We start from the raw sequence: 19,901 nt of genomic DNA, 5'->3' as shown, positions 1-19,901 counted from the left end.
TAACTCTATTCTATGGTTGGTTCTCCTGGTAATCCCTGTCCCATCCTTTTGTGTGTTTCCAAAGTTACCTCATTAACATTACAAAAGATACCTTTAGGGGTTTCATCATGGAAATTTCCAAGGGTTTTAGGAGCTCATGCAAGAAGTGGGGCAAAGACCAAATATATATCTCTTATGGTAAATTGCAATATCACAAAGGTGCAGCCATATTGAAACTAGAAGGAAAATAAAGGGCTGATTTATATTTAGGGGTATGTGTGTCTTTATATTAAAGGGTAGGGGTTGGGGGATATGAGAAAGGAAATACTTTCTTGTGTCATACCCTGTTAAATTTTAATTTCTAGTGCTAAGAGGCTATGTGGGAAGCAAAGACAGATGGCAACATCTATTAACTCTGCAATATTTGTGGAGTCCTTACTTTGTATCAGGCCCTATGCTAAGCCAAGTGTTACAAAGATGAACAGTTTCTGGGCAGAAGGAATTCCCTGTTCCCTGAAGCCACAGACAAAAGACCAAGGACTACAATTTAGAGAATTAGTTCCACACAAAGTGATGGCACAAGGTACTAGGCACCTATAGAAGAAGAAGTACCCAGGGACCCCTCGGTGCTCAGTCGATAAGTCTCTGCCTTTGGCTCTGGCTCAGGTCATGCTCTCAGGGTCTGGGACTGAGCTGTTTCTCTCTCTGTCAAATAAATAAATAAAATCTTAAAAAAAGAAAGAAAGAAAGAAAGAACGAAAGAAAGAAAGAAGAGTCCAAGTTTTCCTGCATTGCTCAGGACCAATTTTATAAAAAGTTGATGAGTAGGAGTTTGTCACTTGTATCAAGGGAGAAAAAAAAATCCTATAAGAAGAAGTAACACGTATAAAAGTAGAGAAAACAGATTTCCACTTTGACTAACTGGATGCATAGTTTTGTCTCCTTGTCAAAACTCTTCACTTCTTATTTGCTCTTTAATTATCCAAAACTGGGTTTCTGACCCATTGTGTCACTGAACTGCCACAATGATCTCCAAACTACCTGATCTAAAAGTAACTGCTTGGGTCTTATCTTATTTGACCTGATTGACATTGTTTATCACTCACCATTCCAGGAAAACTTTTCCTGTTTTGGTCTCTTTGCAATCGTGTTTTTGGTTTTATTCCTTATCTCTGAGCACTTGCCTATGATCTCCTTTAAAAGGGCTCAATAATTGTTGATATAAACAAAAGTGTCAAGGGATTGATGTCAGAAAAGAATAATTTGAGTTTGTGGACAGGATGGAGTCCATAAAGGGAAGAGGTTAAAGATGCAGGGAGAGAGGAGATGTTTAATGGAATAAGGAACTGGCAAATGGGAAGGGATGAATGGAATCCAGAACATTACAGGACAAAGGGACATAACTGAACAGTCTTTATTTTGAGTTAGGCAAGAGCCTTAACTCCTATGGATAATTAAGGGCAATAATATTCCATCAAACAGAACTAAGCATAGGGAAACTAGACAAAAAAATAGCTTAAGGCATACAACTTAGTGTTTATGATATTTTAGCTCCATATCCAAAAGAATATCTTTGTCAACTAATAAACACCAGCAGGGTAGAGTGAGAACATGTCTGGAGATTCCAGATACCAAGGTGTAAAAATGAACTAGAAAGCAATTAAGATGAGCAGCAATGAATAGTAAGTGGAAATTTGATAGAGGCTTTCAAAATGCCCCATATTTGTTAACTGTCTGTAATCTATTACTATCATTTTTTGGTATTTTTTGTAATTTTTTTGTAACCTATTTTTTTAGAGATTATATTTTATTTGTTTGACAGAGAGATAGACAGTGAGAGAGAGAGAGAGAGGGAACACAAGCTGGGGAGTGTTCCTGCTGGGCAGGAAGCCTGATGTGACTTGGGGCTCCATCCCAGGACCCTGGGATCATGACCTGAAGCTGAAGGTAGATACTGAACCACCCAGGTGCCCTGGTAATCTATTATTTTAAAATTTATCTTTTAACTTTTCCTATTTTTTTCCCGACTAGTCTAGATCTATTAATGCAATGATTTATGGTTAAGAACTTTATTTTGAATATAAAGATATTCAAACTCAGAAGCCCTATGTAAATTTGTCAATGTTCTCTAGAAGTTTTAAGTGGGTTTTAGCATTATGATACCCTCATTTGAGAGCAGCTATGTGAACTGCATTCAAAAGTTATTAGTAGGCCCTTCAATTTTAGAAATAGGGTTGGAGATTTCATTTGATCAAAATTTTAAGTAGATTTCAATAGTAAATTAATAGCTACTATTATAGGTTATTTATTATAAGTCATGGACTCTGTTCAAAGCTCTATACTATCCCCTTTAATACTCATATAACAATTCTGTGAAATGGGGGCAATTAGCATCACTATTTTATATTTAAAATTTAAACAAGTTAACAATTTTGTCTAAGGTCTTACAGTTTGTAAGATGAAAATCTGGGTCTCACATCCAATTCTGACTGATATAAAGCTCATGATCTTAATCACTGAACTATACTGGCACCATCTAATGCCTAAGAAATTACCAGCAGGAATGAAGGGAATCATATACCTTATAATATGAATTTTGAGAAAACCTTGAAAATTTTCTAAGTATGTAAGAAATTAGCCATAGATTAGGTAAAGCACTAGTATCTCTTATAAATAAAGATGTATGAACCTATCTAAATCTCTCACAACAGAATAATTGCCTCCTTACATTTTGCTTGATATAAATACGATTTTACTACTAATTCTATAATCACCCTCCCCTCTGTATGCACACCAGGTCCCAGGCCCTATTCCAGGATTGCTGTTAGATAAAACCAAACAAAATATCCTTTGTACTAAAGTTATTTAATTTCTTTTGGTTAATGGAATCTCATAGAATGTCTAGATGTCTGAGTTTCTGATAATTTTCCTATAAAGTAGATCAACAGAGTTACATATTTTAAACCAATATATAACTGTCACAACCCCAAGTAAGCAGTATCCAATTACTGAAGTAATGTAAAATGGTTGATTCCAGAGATAGGGCAGCTAAAATACAAGACAAAGCTGGTATATTTTGTCATGCCAGAAGGTAAGAAAGTGCTAAAAACAAAACAAAACAAACAAACAAACAAAAAAACAACAAAAAACCAAAACAAAACAAAAAACCCCCAAACCAAAAAACAACAACAACAACAAATGATGGGATCACATCACAAGGACACAGGAATCAGAATGAAGTAACTTCCACTCACCAAATAAAGAACAATTCAAGCATCAAAATAATTAAAGACAGTAATGAATTATAAACAGTTTTAAAAAGATGGGAGTCTGTGAGCTTTTGCCATTATAAATAGAGAGAGAAAAAGGGAGGGAGGAAGGAAGGAAGGAAGAAGAAAGAGAGAAAGGGAAGGAAGGAAGGAGAGAGAGAAAGAAAGAAAGAGGGGAGGGAGGAAGGAAGGAAGAAAGAAAGGGAAGGAGGGAGGAAGGAAAGAAAAAAAAGAGGGGGAAGTGAGGTTCTTACAGCAGAATGCCAATGCTAACTGGTGAAAAGTAGGATTGCTCAAGCTAGAAAAATCCTCACTTTGTAAATCATCACAGTAAAGATTAGTTCACAAAAGAATCACTGATAATGCAAAATCTGAGGGAAGAAGGTTAACAAGTAACAGACATTTGCATTTAATGTTTTGTAAAATCTCTCCCCATTGCTTATTGGCAGCACAGGGAAGGAAAAAACAAAAGGAACTATACAATGCAGAAATCAGACACCTTGATTAGGTAATCAAGATTAACATCGCAAATAAGGGACAGATGGATATCCTCTGCCTCTGGATATCACTCCCTGAGAAGTCTACAACTTTACTTATTTAGACCCAGATGGGCATAACTAAAACCTAATCATGAGGAAACATGAGTCAAGCCCAAAATGAGAATTATTCTATTAAAAAAGTGGGGTGGCGCATGCATTGTTGAAAAATATGTGTTTGGAAATGACAATGGAAGACCAAGGAATTCGACCCCAGAATAAAGAAGTAAAGGAGAAAAGTGATGTGACAACCATATATGATACTTGGATTTTGTATGAGAGGGGGAAAAAAAACTATAAAGGGCACTATTTCATCAATTGATAAAATTTGAATATGAATAGTAATGGAACAAAAGTATGATACCTATGTTAAACGTAAACAAGCTGAAAACAGTACTGTGGTTATATATAAAAGAATGTCCTTATTCCTTATTTTTCAGAAATGCACACTGACAAAACTGGGAAGAAAAGGGCACAATATATGCAGATTGTTCTCAAATGATTCAATGAAAAAAAATATAAATTTCCACATTTATATACTCTACACACAGCAAATGTTGAAGCCAATGGGAATAACAATGGATAAAACCAAGTAAAGGATGTAGGGAAGAGTTGGTATTATTTCTCTGACAATTTTTGGATGAATTTGAATTTAATTCCTAAATACAGAATAAAAAATACAGAAAGAAAGAAATTATCAGCATACATAAACTCTAAGGAAGCTCACATATCCAGAAGCTTCTCCAGAAAGATGTTTTGCCCAAAGTACACTGAACTGTTTGAACTAGCAAGTAGAATGACACCTTCAAGTGGTTCAGCAATGTTTGTGGTATGCTTGAACTCACAACCTTTTTTTTTTTTTTTTTTTTCTTTTGTGGATTAGGGATAAGCTCTGTTGGGGCTATCATCTGGTGGCCAGACATTTTTTTAGTGAGTTTTAAAACTGATATAGGCCATGAATGAGTCAGTAAGAATTCACAAAAGTATGGGTTAAAAAACAATCTAAACAAGTCACACATGTACAAAAACTAGCCGTTATTTCTAGTATTGACAGGGAGTATATCTAGTTCTGTCTTTAACACTCTCCACTGTTCGTTCATATGGTGAGCACGCTTTTGAGACACATTTTCTTTTGTGATATAGCAAAAGATGAGAGTATGCAAAATGTTGATATTTTTGGGTAAAATATAGACAGATCAATGACGTTTATAATTTGGGTTTCAAATATAAACATGTAAGTCGAAGAAATTTAATAGAATTATCAGACATGTTACTTAAAGCAGAAACTCCATGGTGCTATGCATTTGAATACAGATCATTAACAAATGATAATTTGAAATTATTGGAAGCATTTATAAATATATCAGCCATGTCTAGCTATTCATTGGATAACAGTTAATATTTATGCTAATTTTACTCATTTGCTCTGTATGGCAGGATCAGAAAAATAAATCCATGCACAGTTTAACTTATAAACCCAATCTGTCTTCTTTCAGCTTCATGATGTTATCCATTATCATTATTCTAATAACTTCACTAACCAACATTCACGCTATTTAATTAAACCAAAATGTATCCAAGCACTTAAAAAAGAAGAATATGCATAATAACAAGAACTGTAAAGCAGGAGAGCTCAGTCCAAAATATTAATCTTAAATTATATGAAGATGGAGATTATGTGCTTCATTCTTACAAAAATTATATTGCCATATCAGATTTAAATCTCTGGAAAGATGATTAAGAATCAGCCATCCATTTGCATATCACCTTATACTTTTTAAAGCACACTTATGCTTATTATCTTCTTTGAGTCTCACAATAGCTAGGGATTCTTATTATTCAATTTTTGGAAAGTGGACAACGAGGTGAGGGTAACTGAGGCGATGAGATTTGCAGGGGAATTGGCTGAACTGAGGGATAAGGACCTTGAGATAAAAGCAGATGCATCCTAACTGCTAGTCCTTGTCTCACTTAGACCCCACGGAGAGTCCTGCCACTCATTCAGTGCTCATATACTGGTTTTATGATTCTATAGCTGCTTTAAGGAGAGGAGTTGGCAGTCAAGAGCACACTCATGCTTCAGAAATATTATAGGGGCCATAATGCATATTATATAAGTGTATACTGCTGTTATATTGATTTTTTCCTCACATTAATAGTACTACTTAGCATGTGATGTAAGTTTCATTAGACCTCCTGCATAAATGAGGAAACTGAAAGACACTTAAGGATAAGTGATATTAAAGTAAGCATTAGCAGATAAAAAGGATGTGGCAATTGTACTCTTTTGACACCTCCATAAAGGGTGCCTTTCTGATTTCTTTAAAAGCAATTTCATCACACTAACCTTGTTAGAGCTATTTCCACCAAAACTATAAAACAAATAAAATCAAATTTCACTCACCGGAAACATGGTGGGATCTTACTTGTTAAAAGTACCACTGTTACTTCTAGGGTACAACTCAAAGCTTGATAGTTCAAATATTTAAACTTGACACAAATTGGTGATTCTGTGAAGAGTGGCTGTGAAAAATCTTGTTTTGATGATGATTATCCCCAACTTCCTAAAATTGATGTAATCTCTTTAGGAACATGTGCACTGTAGCAGAAGGTACCGGAAACCCTTAAAAATGTTATATCCCTTAATTTCACCTAGCTATGTGATCTTGTACAAGTTACTTAAAGTCTTGGGTTCTTAGGTCCCTCATCAGTTAAAATTTAATTCTAACTGCCAAATCCCTGATTCTGAACTGCATTTTGAAATTAGACCTAGCAACCTCGTAATTTGTATAATTTCATTCTCTCTTGATTACCTTAGCAGTTCATGCTGGCCTATTAACATGTGAATGACGATTGAATAAAAGCCTTACACATTAAAATGAAGATATTTCTCTTGTGATATTTCCATTTGAGCTTTTTGTCTATTGATTTGTGATTATCCAGTATACTAAAATGAAAATAACCTTGACTAAGAATCAAGAGACATAGATTCTGTTCTGGGCTCTGACAGAAACTGTTCATTTATTTAACTTCTGTGAACTAGTGTGCCTTCAGGTATAAAGACTAAATATAAAAATATGCACCCTGCTTACCTCATGAAAAAGATGTAAAAAATATAAGTAGACTCTTAGGCTCTGAAGAAGTGAGGTTACAAGAGAATACTGAACAGCAGCACAAGCAACACTGATATGTTTCTGCTTTACCTGATGGGGAGATGTGTCGCCAAGAAATGGAAGGCTCTGGTTTTCCAGTGGCCAAGCAAGTAAGGGTGACATTGGTTCCTTCATTGATGGTCATATCACTTGAGATGTCATATATCTTCGGAGGAACTGAAACGACAAAACATGTAGTGGTAAGAAAAATACATAAAAAATTCTGTTGAACTACATATAATCAACTCCATGATATTATACAATAGGGCTGTGGTGGTGAAACGCACTTATGGCCCATGGTCACGTCTCAAAGGAGATTCTTGAAATCCTCAGGACTCTTCTAGAGTTTTCTGTTGGATTTATTTTTCTCTAATTTTTAGATATTAAATGCTTCAAGATAAATGGAATGTTTAATAACAAAAAATCTGAATTATTTACTTAGATTAAAATTTTATTGTGCATGCTTTGTGTTAAGTCAACTAGAATGTAGCCACTCTGTCTGTTCCATCTATAATGATGGTTTCCTTGTGGAGAAGATGTAATGAAAATGGAAATCTGGAAGAAACATAAAATAGAACAGTTTTGCCTACATGCTGTTTTAATTGCTGAGTGAGGTCAAACGTGTAGGATTAGGAGATACGATTTCAGGGTTACAACGGCATTTGCGACCTCAGTTTTCTAAGTGCCAGATAATAGGGCTGCACTTTCTAACTATGTTTGAAGGGACTCATTTTCTAAGGGTTTGAAAGGTGTCCTCATTAAAGAGTTTTCTTGTCAGTGATGGCTGGAAACCACTGGTGAACACAGATCTCTTCACTCTGGGATTTCTTAGAAACTTTGTTATGCTTACTATAAATCTCCTAGAGTGAAAGGGAAAAGTTAATATGTTTTTTTTTGTTTGTTTGTTTGTTTTCCTTCCTAATGTACTAGAATAGGGATGCTTTTATTCAAGAGCATTTGATAAAACTAGTGACTATGGAATGTACTTTGGGAATGCTGGATAGGAAAATCTCTAAATGAACTTCCAATTAAAATGTCCATATTCCCTCAAATATCAAATGGTCTCACTTCACCCTCAGATCGTTTTTGAAATCCTGGATTCTCCACTAGCTGTGGTATCCAGGGTAAGGTACATATGTATCTCAGGCTCACTGTCTCCATCTGAAAGCTGGAAAAAGCTGCAACCGCAACCCCATACAGCTGCTGTGAGGTTTAAATAAGCCAGCCAGGATGTTTTAAAGAACTTAGCATCAGTATTAGCTGTTATTATTAGATGCCTTAAAATGCATATATGGTTTTTTAATTTAATTTCACTACTGTCCTTTTCTCATGCTTTCATCACTTCATCAGTTTGTTGGTGTGTAAGACTGGCCTGTGCCATAAGTTTTAGTTTACTCTATACAAATGATAGTATGTTGAAGTTTCAGATTGAAACTAATAAATGCAATTAGATATCATGATAATACTTAGAGAAATATGCCTTTTACCAGAATTTTTAAAATTTTTCCATTCTTGGGCTTCCCATATGCGAGAAATACACATTCACAGTTATTTTTAAAAAGGTAATTACAATTTGTTAGAAGGATAAATTAAATCATCTATACTTGGAATATCATCTTTGATATTTTGGAGAAACCAAAATTTTGCAACAAAAAAACCCTAGAATTATTGGATTGTAAATATAAAGTTTTCAATTATATGTAACTGTTGCTAGGACTGGAAAAAAATGCTTATTTCTAAGTAATATGCCATAAAATGACATTTTCTAACTGGCATTTAAAACATATTATTATTAAACTCTTCAGTGAGCTGTTCCCAGGCTAAACAAATAAATAAAATAAAATAAAATAAAATAAAATAAAATAATGACCATTACAGATAGAAGACTCTTTAGCTTAACTGAAACAGAACAGAAATAAAGACATTAGGATATCCTATGAGGACAGTAAAGTGTGTATGACTCATTGGTGAATAGGAAAGTTAATAACAATCAACTTACATTAAACAAAACTATTACCTGGATATGTGGATGTAGGTACATGTTTGAAATAGCGAATTATGATACACATGTGTACATATGTACATACACACACACAATTACATACATACCAATGGCCACTATTTTTAAAAAGTTGTTTAATACTTTCCTTCTTCATACAGAAGTTGTTTAATACTTTCCTTCTTCATACAGAAGACAGTACACAGAGATCAGTCTAATTTACATATTCCAAACATATAACTAATTCAACTTTAGATAGTGGTATATATATTTAAGAAAAATGATGGAGTGCCGTAAGACCATGAATTCTACCTTCTATATTATTTTGCCAATTCATTCTGATCTTAAAATAGTTTTGTTTCATCTTTACATATCTACTTACATTTAAAGTGGTAAACATGAGTGGTAAACTAATATTAAGCACACTATTTGGCTTCACAGAGAAACAACCAAGTCCCTTAGCAATAAACTTAGCTTTGACATTTAACTTTGGGAAAATGTGTGGTGGGGGAAGAGTGTCGAGTTCCAGGTGTGACATGTCATTTCAGTGATGGCAATTGCCTCCCAGGGCCTCATAATTCAGGATATACTACAGGGAAGAAACATCTGGAAAGAGGATGTTAGTAAAGGAAAATCCCTCTGGCAAGGCTCTTCTCCCCAGAATGCATCACCTGTTGGCAGCAGATGCTGTGTGTAAAAAGAACCAGGAAAATCCTTCACAAGCATTGTAGCTTATGGAGGCAAAAACAGGTGTTGGTTTGCTGACTATTCAAAGCCATTTCATATTCAGTTCAAGACTGCAAACTTTTACTGAGTATTATGGAGGGAATAATTCTGGACTCACAGGAAATGCAAAATTTCCAAGGCATAATCCTTGCCCTCAAGGAGCTTAAAATTAAAAGAGGGAGGCAAATAGTAAGTAACTGAGAGAAGACAAATATTTTCCATGTTTTCCTTTTCCATTTTACATGAGTAACACATGTCTAATAGGTATGCCTTGTGGGTTTGAAACAGCAAACATTAGTTTTATGTAAGTTTCTTTTAAAGTGAACCACGTAGGATAGTTTATGTGCAAAGTTATTCAGTGTGGTGCTATTTATAATAGAGAAAAACTATGAATAACCTCAATGTAGGGCAACAGAAATAGAGGTATTGTTAGCTCTGCATCCAGAATAAGGTTATGGTACCGGGAAAGGACTTGGTATGATCTGAGGGAGCATCAGACTAGGAGAAAATAGAAGAGAAAAAAGATGCTTCTACTCTGGGTGACATAAACAGGGAAGAATGGTGATGTCTCAGGGATCTTAAACCCATCTAGTTCTGGTAGCTCTTCCTATGCTATGGTTTGTGTATAAATCATGCATGCATACAGGTCACACGTCTCTATTGAACTCTGTGCATGACAAGGCAGAGTATCTTATGGTATTTCCAATGCTCTATGAACCTGCACAGAAAAGCAGCAATGAGGAGAGCTAAAATGTCTTACTCTCCTAGGTGTATGTTCCTTTTCCATACACCTTATATTAAGCTTTCTGAAATTCTTTTCATTTAGAAATTGAGCTTAAAATTATTTTGAAAAGGAGCAAATCTGTTCAATTGCACAATTTTTTTTTAAAGATTTTATTCATTTATTTGACAGACAGAGGTCACAAGTAGGCAGAGAGGCAGGCACAGAGAGAGAGCGGGGAGGAAGCAGGCTCCCTGCTGAGCAGAGAGCCCGTTGCGGGGCTCGATCCCAGGACCCTGAGATCATAACCTGAGCCGAAGGCAGAGGCTTAACCCACTGAGCCACCCAGGTGCCCCTGCACAATTTTTAAATCACTAAATAAGTACAGATTTTAGTAACATTTTGAATTGTCGTGTACATATTCAAGTATTTATGACTTAGAGCAGATTAATAAAGGAATTAATTATTCATCAAAATGTAAAACTGTTTAATTCATAGGAAGTAATTATTAAAACATTATCATCATGGTCATCATCATCATGACACCATAAGTAAAAACAATGAGGTCCGGGCACTTGGGTGGTGCAGTTGGTTAAGCGTCAGACTCTTTGGCTCAGGTTCTGATTTCAGGGTTGTGAGATTGAGTCCCATGTCAGGCTTCATGCTTAGCCCAAAGTCTGCTTAAGACTCTCTCACTTTGCCCCCACTCCTCCCCAGCCATGTTCTCTCTCTCAAATTAATAAATAAATCTTAAAACAAACAAACAAACAAAAAAACAACAAAGGGTGGAAGTTCTAGATTCTATTACAAAACACAGACTACCTCTCTCCTAATTGGGGATGTACATGACTTTACAACTGCACTCATAATTAATTGTTCTGTATGACCAGTTAGAGAGATTGAAGACCACTGGAAACTTTCTAAACAACAGAGGTTGAAAGAGGATTTAGGGGTTGTGTTGGGGTTGAATGCTTTTTAAATTCTCATATATATTTAAAAGAATCACTCTTGGGTCAACCAATTAATAATCTGCTTTGCCTTTAATTATTTGCAGGCCTCAAATTCAACTACTACCTAGGACCCTGTCCTCAACACCTGTTCAGGGGAGGCCACGGTGAGGGGGTGATGCATATTTAGATGTAGCTCTAGATTTCAATTCACTAAAGGTCATTTAAATGTCTTGTTAGTTTTGCTTTCACTAAAAAGTGTGCAGTCTGACTTGCCACAACTGCCTTCTCTCATTTCAGCCATCTATCACAGTTTCCTTGGTCAGGGTACAGAGCAATATCAATAAGAAAAATCATAGAGTATATATCCAAACCAAATACTAATGATTTCTTTTCTCTCTCTTTTTTTTAAAAATTTAAGTTCTAGTTAGTTGACATACAGTTCGATATTGGTTTCTGGAGCAGAATTCACTGGTTCATCATTTACAAATAACACCCAGTTCTTATCATAGCCAGTGCCCTCCTTAATGCCCATCATCCATCTATCCCATTCCCCACCCATCTCCCTCCATCAACCCTCAGTTTGTTCTCTATAGTTAAGAGTCTCTCATGATTTGTTTCCCTCTCTCTTTCTCTCCCTCCTGTATGTTCATCTGTTTTCTTTCTTAACTTCCACAATAAGTGAAATGAGTCAATGAGAGAAATACTAACGATTTTACCCAACCAACCATTTGGAATTATTCCCCACCATTTGCCTTATGATGTACAACTGAGTTTGTGAGAGGCTTCATTTGTTTTTTGTTTTGTTTTTAATGTGTACATATTTTTTACCTACATAAATAAAACAACTTTTTGCTTGTTTGTTTAATGAACAGCCTTCATGGACCTGACTTAAATTTCTTCTAAGAATCCAACTGTAGTCTGGAACATAACCAACAAAAATTTGAGAAGTCAGCATAAGGGTGACTAATCTATGCAACATGGGAATTTGTGAGCACAGTGTTTTATTATAGTAAATGTCTGTGCAGATAATTTCCAGAAATAATAAATACAATAAATACAATACAATGTATTATGTTCCATGACATGTGAGGCCAGGTCATACAAAACACTGAAAAACCCTTAGAGGATATATTTGATGATTATCTTAACTAGAAGTGCAAGACACTGACAATTTAGATCTGGAAAGTTGCATTGTCTCACTGGAATCAATTAAATGTCCCATCAAATTCTTAAGTTGTAAGAGTCCATGAAAGACCACAGCGCATACAAATCATGTGGTAGACCTCTTTAGAATGCCAGGGCTAACAGTGGATGAAGTGTGTCTTTAATCTGGCCCCAAACAATCACAGATTATTGAAAGAAACAGCAGTTCCATTATTTATCATAGCTATGGTGTTCTGGGCATTGCAAAAACCACTTGCTTCCTTAGTAAAGGTGTTAAAATCACAGCAGTGTTTCATAGGCAAGTGCACTCTTTCCATCATTCTCTGAAGTTACTACTAAAATCATTTAAAGGTTTTCACATATCTAATTGAATTATGCACGCAGTCAGCACGTGTGTTCTCCAAATGTGTTCACTAGGCCAAACATGAAATAAAAATATATACTATCCCATCTCTTTGGTGTCCTGCTGGACTCACCTATCTCTACAGTGACTTCCTCCACCCCCAAAACTTACTACAAAGGAGAAACTCTGAAATATAGATTTCTGAGTGAATGTTAAGGGGTTAAAATTTCATCTTAAAGCCTGTGTCACTGATGGCTTTGATCATCTTAAAGCAAAAGAGATTTTTCTGGTTATGTGTCTCTTTGAGATAATAGCTTGCACCTATAACCCTCTGTACCACCTCAATCCTCCTTTTGTAGTTTCTTTGGTATAATGTCTTTTAAATCTGCCAGTGTCATGATATTTACTTCTTTGTTTAGTGCCTCTTCTCATCATGGAACATAAGTAAAGACCTTGGGTAGGAACCTAGTTTGCTCAACAGCCTATCACTAACACCTAGAAAAGGACCTGACATGTGGAAGATATTCCAAAAATATTTGTTTTATTGTTTTTTTTTAACCCCCAAGCTAATATTTCTTTGACTTTGTAATGAGGATTTCCTATAGAATTTCATACCACTGCAAGGATGATATAATATAAGTTCTGAGAGTATAGTGAAAATGAAATTATACTGTCAAGGGTCCTCTGTGACTTTTTTCAAGGATTTTCCAATTTGGGGGACTCAATATTCTTTTTAACATGTTTAAAAGCACAGTATTTTCCTATTTCACTGCCTACCATAGTTTTTGCCATATAAACTCAGAGAAATAATTGGACAATAATTATATACATGTATATTCAATAGAATAGACTGTCATATCTTACACAGTACTGTATGTGTTGATTAGAGCATTTTTTTTTTAACTTAAAAAGATATGTAAATTTGGGGCCAAAAGGATTTGACTCTAAGCGTATGTACATATTATTTCTGCTTCTTTTTCCCTCTCCACAGACTTGGAGTCTAGGTTAGTTCAAATCAACTATATCTCTGAAGATTTTCCAAACTGCTTGAGTCAACAAGCTAGACATAACTATAAATCTTTGGAGAATTGGCTTTTTTTGCACTCCCATATCTGGTAATGGCTGGCAGCATCAAAAGAACAGTCTTCTTTTCCCTAGGCTGGCACTTCCCTTTTCAGTCTTGGCCAGCCCCCAGAAAGTGAAAGCACATCTACGTTACATAACAAACCTCCTGGAAAAGGTGCTGTTCTCAAACTGAGAGAAGAAATTGTTTCATAATTTTTTTTCCCCCTAAATTGGTTTGCTTGTGGGTGCCTGATGGTTTCCTGGCTTGCATCTAACTAGCAACATTGTTTTCTCCAGCTCATAGACTATAACTGACTTTTTATAGTTTATGACATTTCAGAGATTTCTATGGCTTCTCCCTTCATCCCATCACTCAGATAGTGATAGGAGTAAAAAATAACCCAAGTGTGACTTGTAAATGCAAACTTGCCAGATTTGTGAATACCTACTGATGGAATATGCCAGGACTACTTTTGGGGGCAAAGAATGTGTTTGAGGGAAAAAAAATGTATCTTTCAGACTTTGGTTCAAACTTTGAATCATGTCGCTTAATTTAGTGTTTTTCCTTTTCTAGAAAATCTGTGTTCAAGTTTTACTCAATTGACCTTGTCCTTTAGGAGGTCAGCTATACAAAATGGTAAAACAGGTGGTAACCTATGTTAAGCCAGCCAGCCATCCATCCATCCATCCATCTATCCATCCATTCAACAAACATTTATTGAGCACCGACAAGATTAGCAAGACTAATCTTAAAGTTTATGTCTAAAGAGTGAAAGACCTAACACTATTAATTATAATATGGCATCATGAATCCTACAAAGTGAATTTTGCAATATAAGTTGTTTTGGGAGCACAGAGTAGTAAATCTAACTCTGCCTATGAAGTTGGAGTAGAGGGGATGCTGATATTAGAAAAGGCTTTATGAAACAGTTGGAATTTGAGTGGGCATTGACGGTTAAAAACAGTAGTTTTTAACTGCATCCAGCTAATTATCAAGATAATCTATCAGTTGAGTGTTTTATAATCTTGGGGTGGTGGAAGGGCTGATTCAGGAGATCCTTGACCAAAAGTGTAGCATGTAGCTGTAAGGTTTTATAGCTTTATAGGATGACAGAAAGACCTCTGCATAAACTATTCTCTCCTATTTATTTAAAGTCTCTATTGTAATTATAGAGGCCTTCCTTCATATCCTCAGAGCTATTATCTGCCTTCAAGGGCTTAATATTAAAGTGTAACCACCCCTAGAAGAGATGATGCCTTAATAGTTTGCATATATTTTCACACTTCCTGAGAGCAGCATGGTGGGTGTAGTGAGGGCTGCATATTGAAGGTAGAAAGATGTTATGGGCAACTTTTTCCCAGTTGTGATTTTCTCTTGGGAAAACCCAGAATTGGTTCTGCAGAGCAGTGAGCAAGACAATCAGCAATGGAGAGAAGAAAATAAACCTCTACAGGGAACAAACCTCACAGGACATGGAGTTACCAAAAAAAAAATCAACGTGGAAATAGCTTCCCTCTCTTCCCCTTCTCTCCATCTAACTTTGATTACCTAATACATGGGCTACGCATCAGGGGGATGAATGAAAGAGGCACGTAATCCCTAAATTTTAAGATAGATTTTCTCACTGAAGAAAGGCATAAGTATTTGCTAAATAGATTTTCCGTGGCAAAAGGAATATATATTTCTTACATGTATATAGGTTATATTAAGATAGCTTTGCATACATGAGGGTTAAATGTGATAAAAGAATAAAGGGCACTTATTTAGAAAGGCTGAGTTTTGGTAGCTTAACATTTATTTAATGATTTTTAAATTTTTGGTTGATGGCAACTTTCCCACCTGCTTTGTAAACATTTTGAAGGCAAAAAAAAAAAAAAAAAAAAGACAACATTGTTATACAAGAGTTTCAATATTTTGGACTGTAAAGATTTTTATTTTTGCTTCGTTTTGGCTAGAGGATCAATAGCTGGCCTCTACACATGAGTGTTTATACACCAGGGTTCAAATCCCTGCTGTACCTCAGGCTAGTTCAGCTTCACTTACTTGGATGGTTCAAAGATATAAAATACTGCTGAAAATCAGGACCATAATAGCAGCTACCCCCTCAGGCAGCAGCAGCAGGAAAGCTAGAGCACACTTACAGCAGAGTCGTATATCACAGGGAATCTACAATGCCTGCTTAATTCACCCTTCTCCCTAGTAGAGAATAGTTACAAAATACACAAGAAGAACATCACAACTGAGATTCCTTAAAGACACAAATGTAGGTGTCCATACCTAGAGAGGCAGAATTCTTAAGGAACAAATTCCATACCTTTAAACCTGCAGTGATGAACATTTTATCAAGAATTCATAATGAGCTTTTTCCAGGAAACAATTTGGCAATATACCTTAAGAACTTAAAAAAATTCCAACCCAGCTAGCTAATGATACCCCTTCCAGGAATTTTCTTAAGGAAAGTAGGTGATTTCTTTCAGTATCATCACTATTCCCATAAGCCTGGTGACCAGCTCCACTGGTCTGTTTGAAAACGTGCCAGCAAATGCCCTCTGGAATGGCCTGGGTGAACTTTTCTTGTCGCATCCTTGGCACTGAATTATTCTCCACATAAACCAGAGGAAACATCCCAGCTGTGCCATACTAGAACCCAGCTGCCTTCTTAGCAAATATTTCCTGTAGCTACAAGCTTGCTTTAGTGTTTTTGAAACACAAGAAAGTCCAATGTCTACCCTTGGACTCATAGAGCTATAATGTAACACCTGGCTCCTGATTTCATGAGGTAAGCCTGCTCCAGTTCAATATGAGTTTTCCCTGTTAGGTTGAGGTTCTATAAATACGTTTGAGCATATTTTTATATGTAAAGGCTGCTATGTTGTTTTTGGTACTTGCAGAGGAGATGCGTCATTTCAGTGCCATCGGAAAAATAATGCCATCTCTGAAGTACTCTGGTGTCTTTGTTCTTTGAATATAATTTTTTTTCTAATTATGAAGGTTATACACATCTATTGGAAAGAATGTAGAAAAATATATGAGTGAGGGGGAAAAAACCCAAATCACCTATGAGGTTGAAACATCTAAAATTATCCTTTGGTGGTTACGAACAAATGGCTTGGCGGCCAATGTTTTCATGTGACTCAATACAATATTATCTCACAATTTTGAGAGAATCACTATTAATAGCTTCATATATTTCATTTAAGCCTTTTTATGTGTGAATTTATGCATAGATCCCAGAGATTTCCATGTGGTCCAACAAGCTCACCAAGGAACTGTAGTGAAAGAAAACAGTGCCCCATTCTCTAAGTCATACATCCCTTAGAAACTGAGCTAGGAGGTGGCTGGAGAAGGATTCAAAAATGGACACTGGTTCTTTTCCCTTTCTTATTGGAAACATGTCTAACAAGAGGATACCTACAGCAAAGGTTAATATTTGTTGGACATTTGCTATGTGTAATGTACTGAGAATTTAATGACATTTTGTTATTGTTGACAGGAGTGGGGTCTATCATTGGGTAGAGTTCTATACATCCATTCCCCAATTTCTTCTTCCATCCACTCACCTGTTATTTTGTTAATTGGCTTATATGGCAGTTTTATAACATGGCCCCCAATTCTTCACCATTTCTTCCATCATGAGTGAGGTCTTAGTAGTGCCTTCATTATAATTTGAGTAGGTTTCTGGCCACCTCAAATAATAGAGTTGGAGTAGAAGTAATCATTCCTGTGTGACTTCCAAGACTGGATCATAAAGTACCATTTGTCTTTTGCTCTGTTGTCTAAGAACACTCACTCTTGGAGGTCTGAATTACTGTATAATTGGACTGACTACCTGGAAGCCATCATGGTGGAGAGAACACATGGGCCACACATGGAGAAGTAACACATGAAGAAACAAAAAGGGCACCTAGGAAACACCCTGGGAGACCCTTATAGGCTCTTAACTCTTCCAGTCATTCCAGTAAGACTCCAAATCACAGTATCATGAGTAAAATATATAAATGTAGTTGTTTAAAATAACTAAGTTCAGGTATGGTTTGAAAAAAACAAACAAACATGAGAATTGGAAGACTACACTATCTGACTTCAAGATTTATTCTTATAAACCTCCAACAAAGACAGTGTGGTGTTGCATCAAGACAGACGGGGAACAAAATTCAGACTCCAAAGGTGGTTGAGGAAACTTCCTATGAGAATCAAACCCCTGATTACTTTTACTAAAAGCTAAGATATCTGAAATAAGAGTGAGTAATGTAGGTCAAGAGAAAATGTGCACCTTTACACTGGAAGTGATAGGGCATCATAAGAGGACCAAACTGAAGAGGGCAGTGATCACTGATAATTTCCATTTAGAAAATGGAAGTCCAGCCTTGCCAGATCTTTGGACATGAATTTTCCCCCTTTTGGGGACCATATACATTACAGTATATGCAAACTTCTGGCATCAACCCAAATTGCACCATTATGGGACTTAGAAACATTTGACACTTATTGGAGACACCTGGTCATCACATGCTAGAAAATTGTCATGACATAGAAATCTACATAGTCTATGAAAGTAAACAGTCCCATGGAGCTACACACTTACAAAATCCTGACCATACACTGCAAGCCCTGTGTGGTCTGGATTCAGTCATGAAGTTATAATCTTGCCATTTCTGCCTTACATCCTGGCAAGCCCTGAGCTTATTCATTTGCCTTGGAGGGCCCAAGGAATCTATTTTCACATTACATTCCTTGGTTTCTCATAAAAGCTGTACATTATCACAAGAATGTGCAGTCGCTCACTTGCCATGAAATAACCATGATTAGATCTGCAGGGTGACTACAGTTTGCCTTAGGAAATATTCTGAGAATAGGTTTTATTTAGAAATGTAAAAAATAAAATCATGATTCTCATTAATATTCTGCTCCCACCAAAATAATTTTCATCTACCTTTTAAAAAATTATCATGTTTCTTTAACTACTTCTCTCTATGATAAGGCTTTATTTATGTTTTTAAAATGTAACGACCAAGTGTTATTATGCAACTATACGCCAGGAGATCTCAGCACAGTCCTAGGGTTACATGCACAGATTCTTTCTAAAATTGGGTTAAAAGGTAATTTGCCATGTTGCTGGCCCCTGGATCATTAGTCACAGTGGCCTAAGTGCATTCTCTTATAATTCAATATCAAAGAAATTGCTTTTATGGCATTAACTATATTATATTCAAAATTGTATAAATTATTGAAATACTATGCCTACTGCCAAGATATAAGACAGTTCACATGGAAAAAGTTGCATTTTAAATTATTCATTGGAAAAAAAGTCATTCTCTTGCCAGAAATTGTTTTATACTGGGGCTAGCTTCTGGGACTTACATTTAAATATGAATCACAAAAACTTTGGAAATTTCAGATAGTCATAATTTTCTTGGCATTGAATAAAAGGTGTGTCTCTTTAATTCACTGATTTCTATCAAGTGTATTAAATATTACAAATTGTCTTGTATCTAAGTGTTAGTCTAATGAGCATTTGTAAAGAAAGCATCCATAGGTAATTCTTTGTAAAGTCATGGTAAAGTGATAGAGAGGATCCATATAAAAATACTGAAATTTGGTGACTTTCTTTCATTTACCATTTTTGAATATAACATAAAACCTATATAACTAATGAATTATATATCTTATATATGCATATGCACATATATAAATTTTATGCATATATGCACAGATATATACATGTATGTGTTTTGTTCTATAGTTGGCATATATTATACTGGATATGTGTGTTTATGTATGTATCCTGTAGCCTCACTGTATGCCTTTGTTAATGCCAGAATATGATAATAAAGGAGCAAATGTAATTATAGGAAGACTAACGTTAAAAGATCTCTCTATACAGATTTATGTATTATTCATTTGGTTAGAAGGTATTTATTTATCATTTGCTATGCACCAGGGACAATGATAGGTGCTAGTGATTTAAAATTTAATAAAACAGAATTGCTGCTTTC

At 35.6% G+C, this 19,901-nt stretch overlaps 1 protein-coding gene across 1 annotated transcript in view; it reads right to left on the bottom strand.

The window, feature by feature from the left end:
• NEGR1 (neuronal growth regulator 1) overlaps positions 1-19,901 on the bottom strand; it is a gene marked incomplete at both ends in the record, with an annotated part of 843,959 nt that overhangs the window by 345,704 nt on the left and 478,354 nt on the right. The window contains one exon of the mRNA XM_080802180.1: positions 6,988-7,113. Within this exon, the coding sequence (XP_080658306.1) occupies positions 6,988-7,113 (126 nt within the window). The remainder of the gene's footprint in view (positions 1-6,987; positions 7,114-19,901) is intronic.

The sequence above is a fragment of the Martes martes genome, assembly GCF_963455335.1.
Source record: "Martes martes genome assembly, chromosome: 4".
NCBI classification, from domain to species: domain Eukaryota; kingdom Metazoa; phylum Chordata; class Mammalia; order Carnivora; family Mustelidae; genus Martes; species Martes martes.
This window is presented reverse-complemented; position numbering and strand designations above follow the sequence as displayed.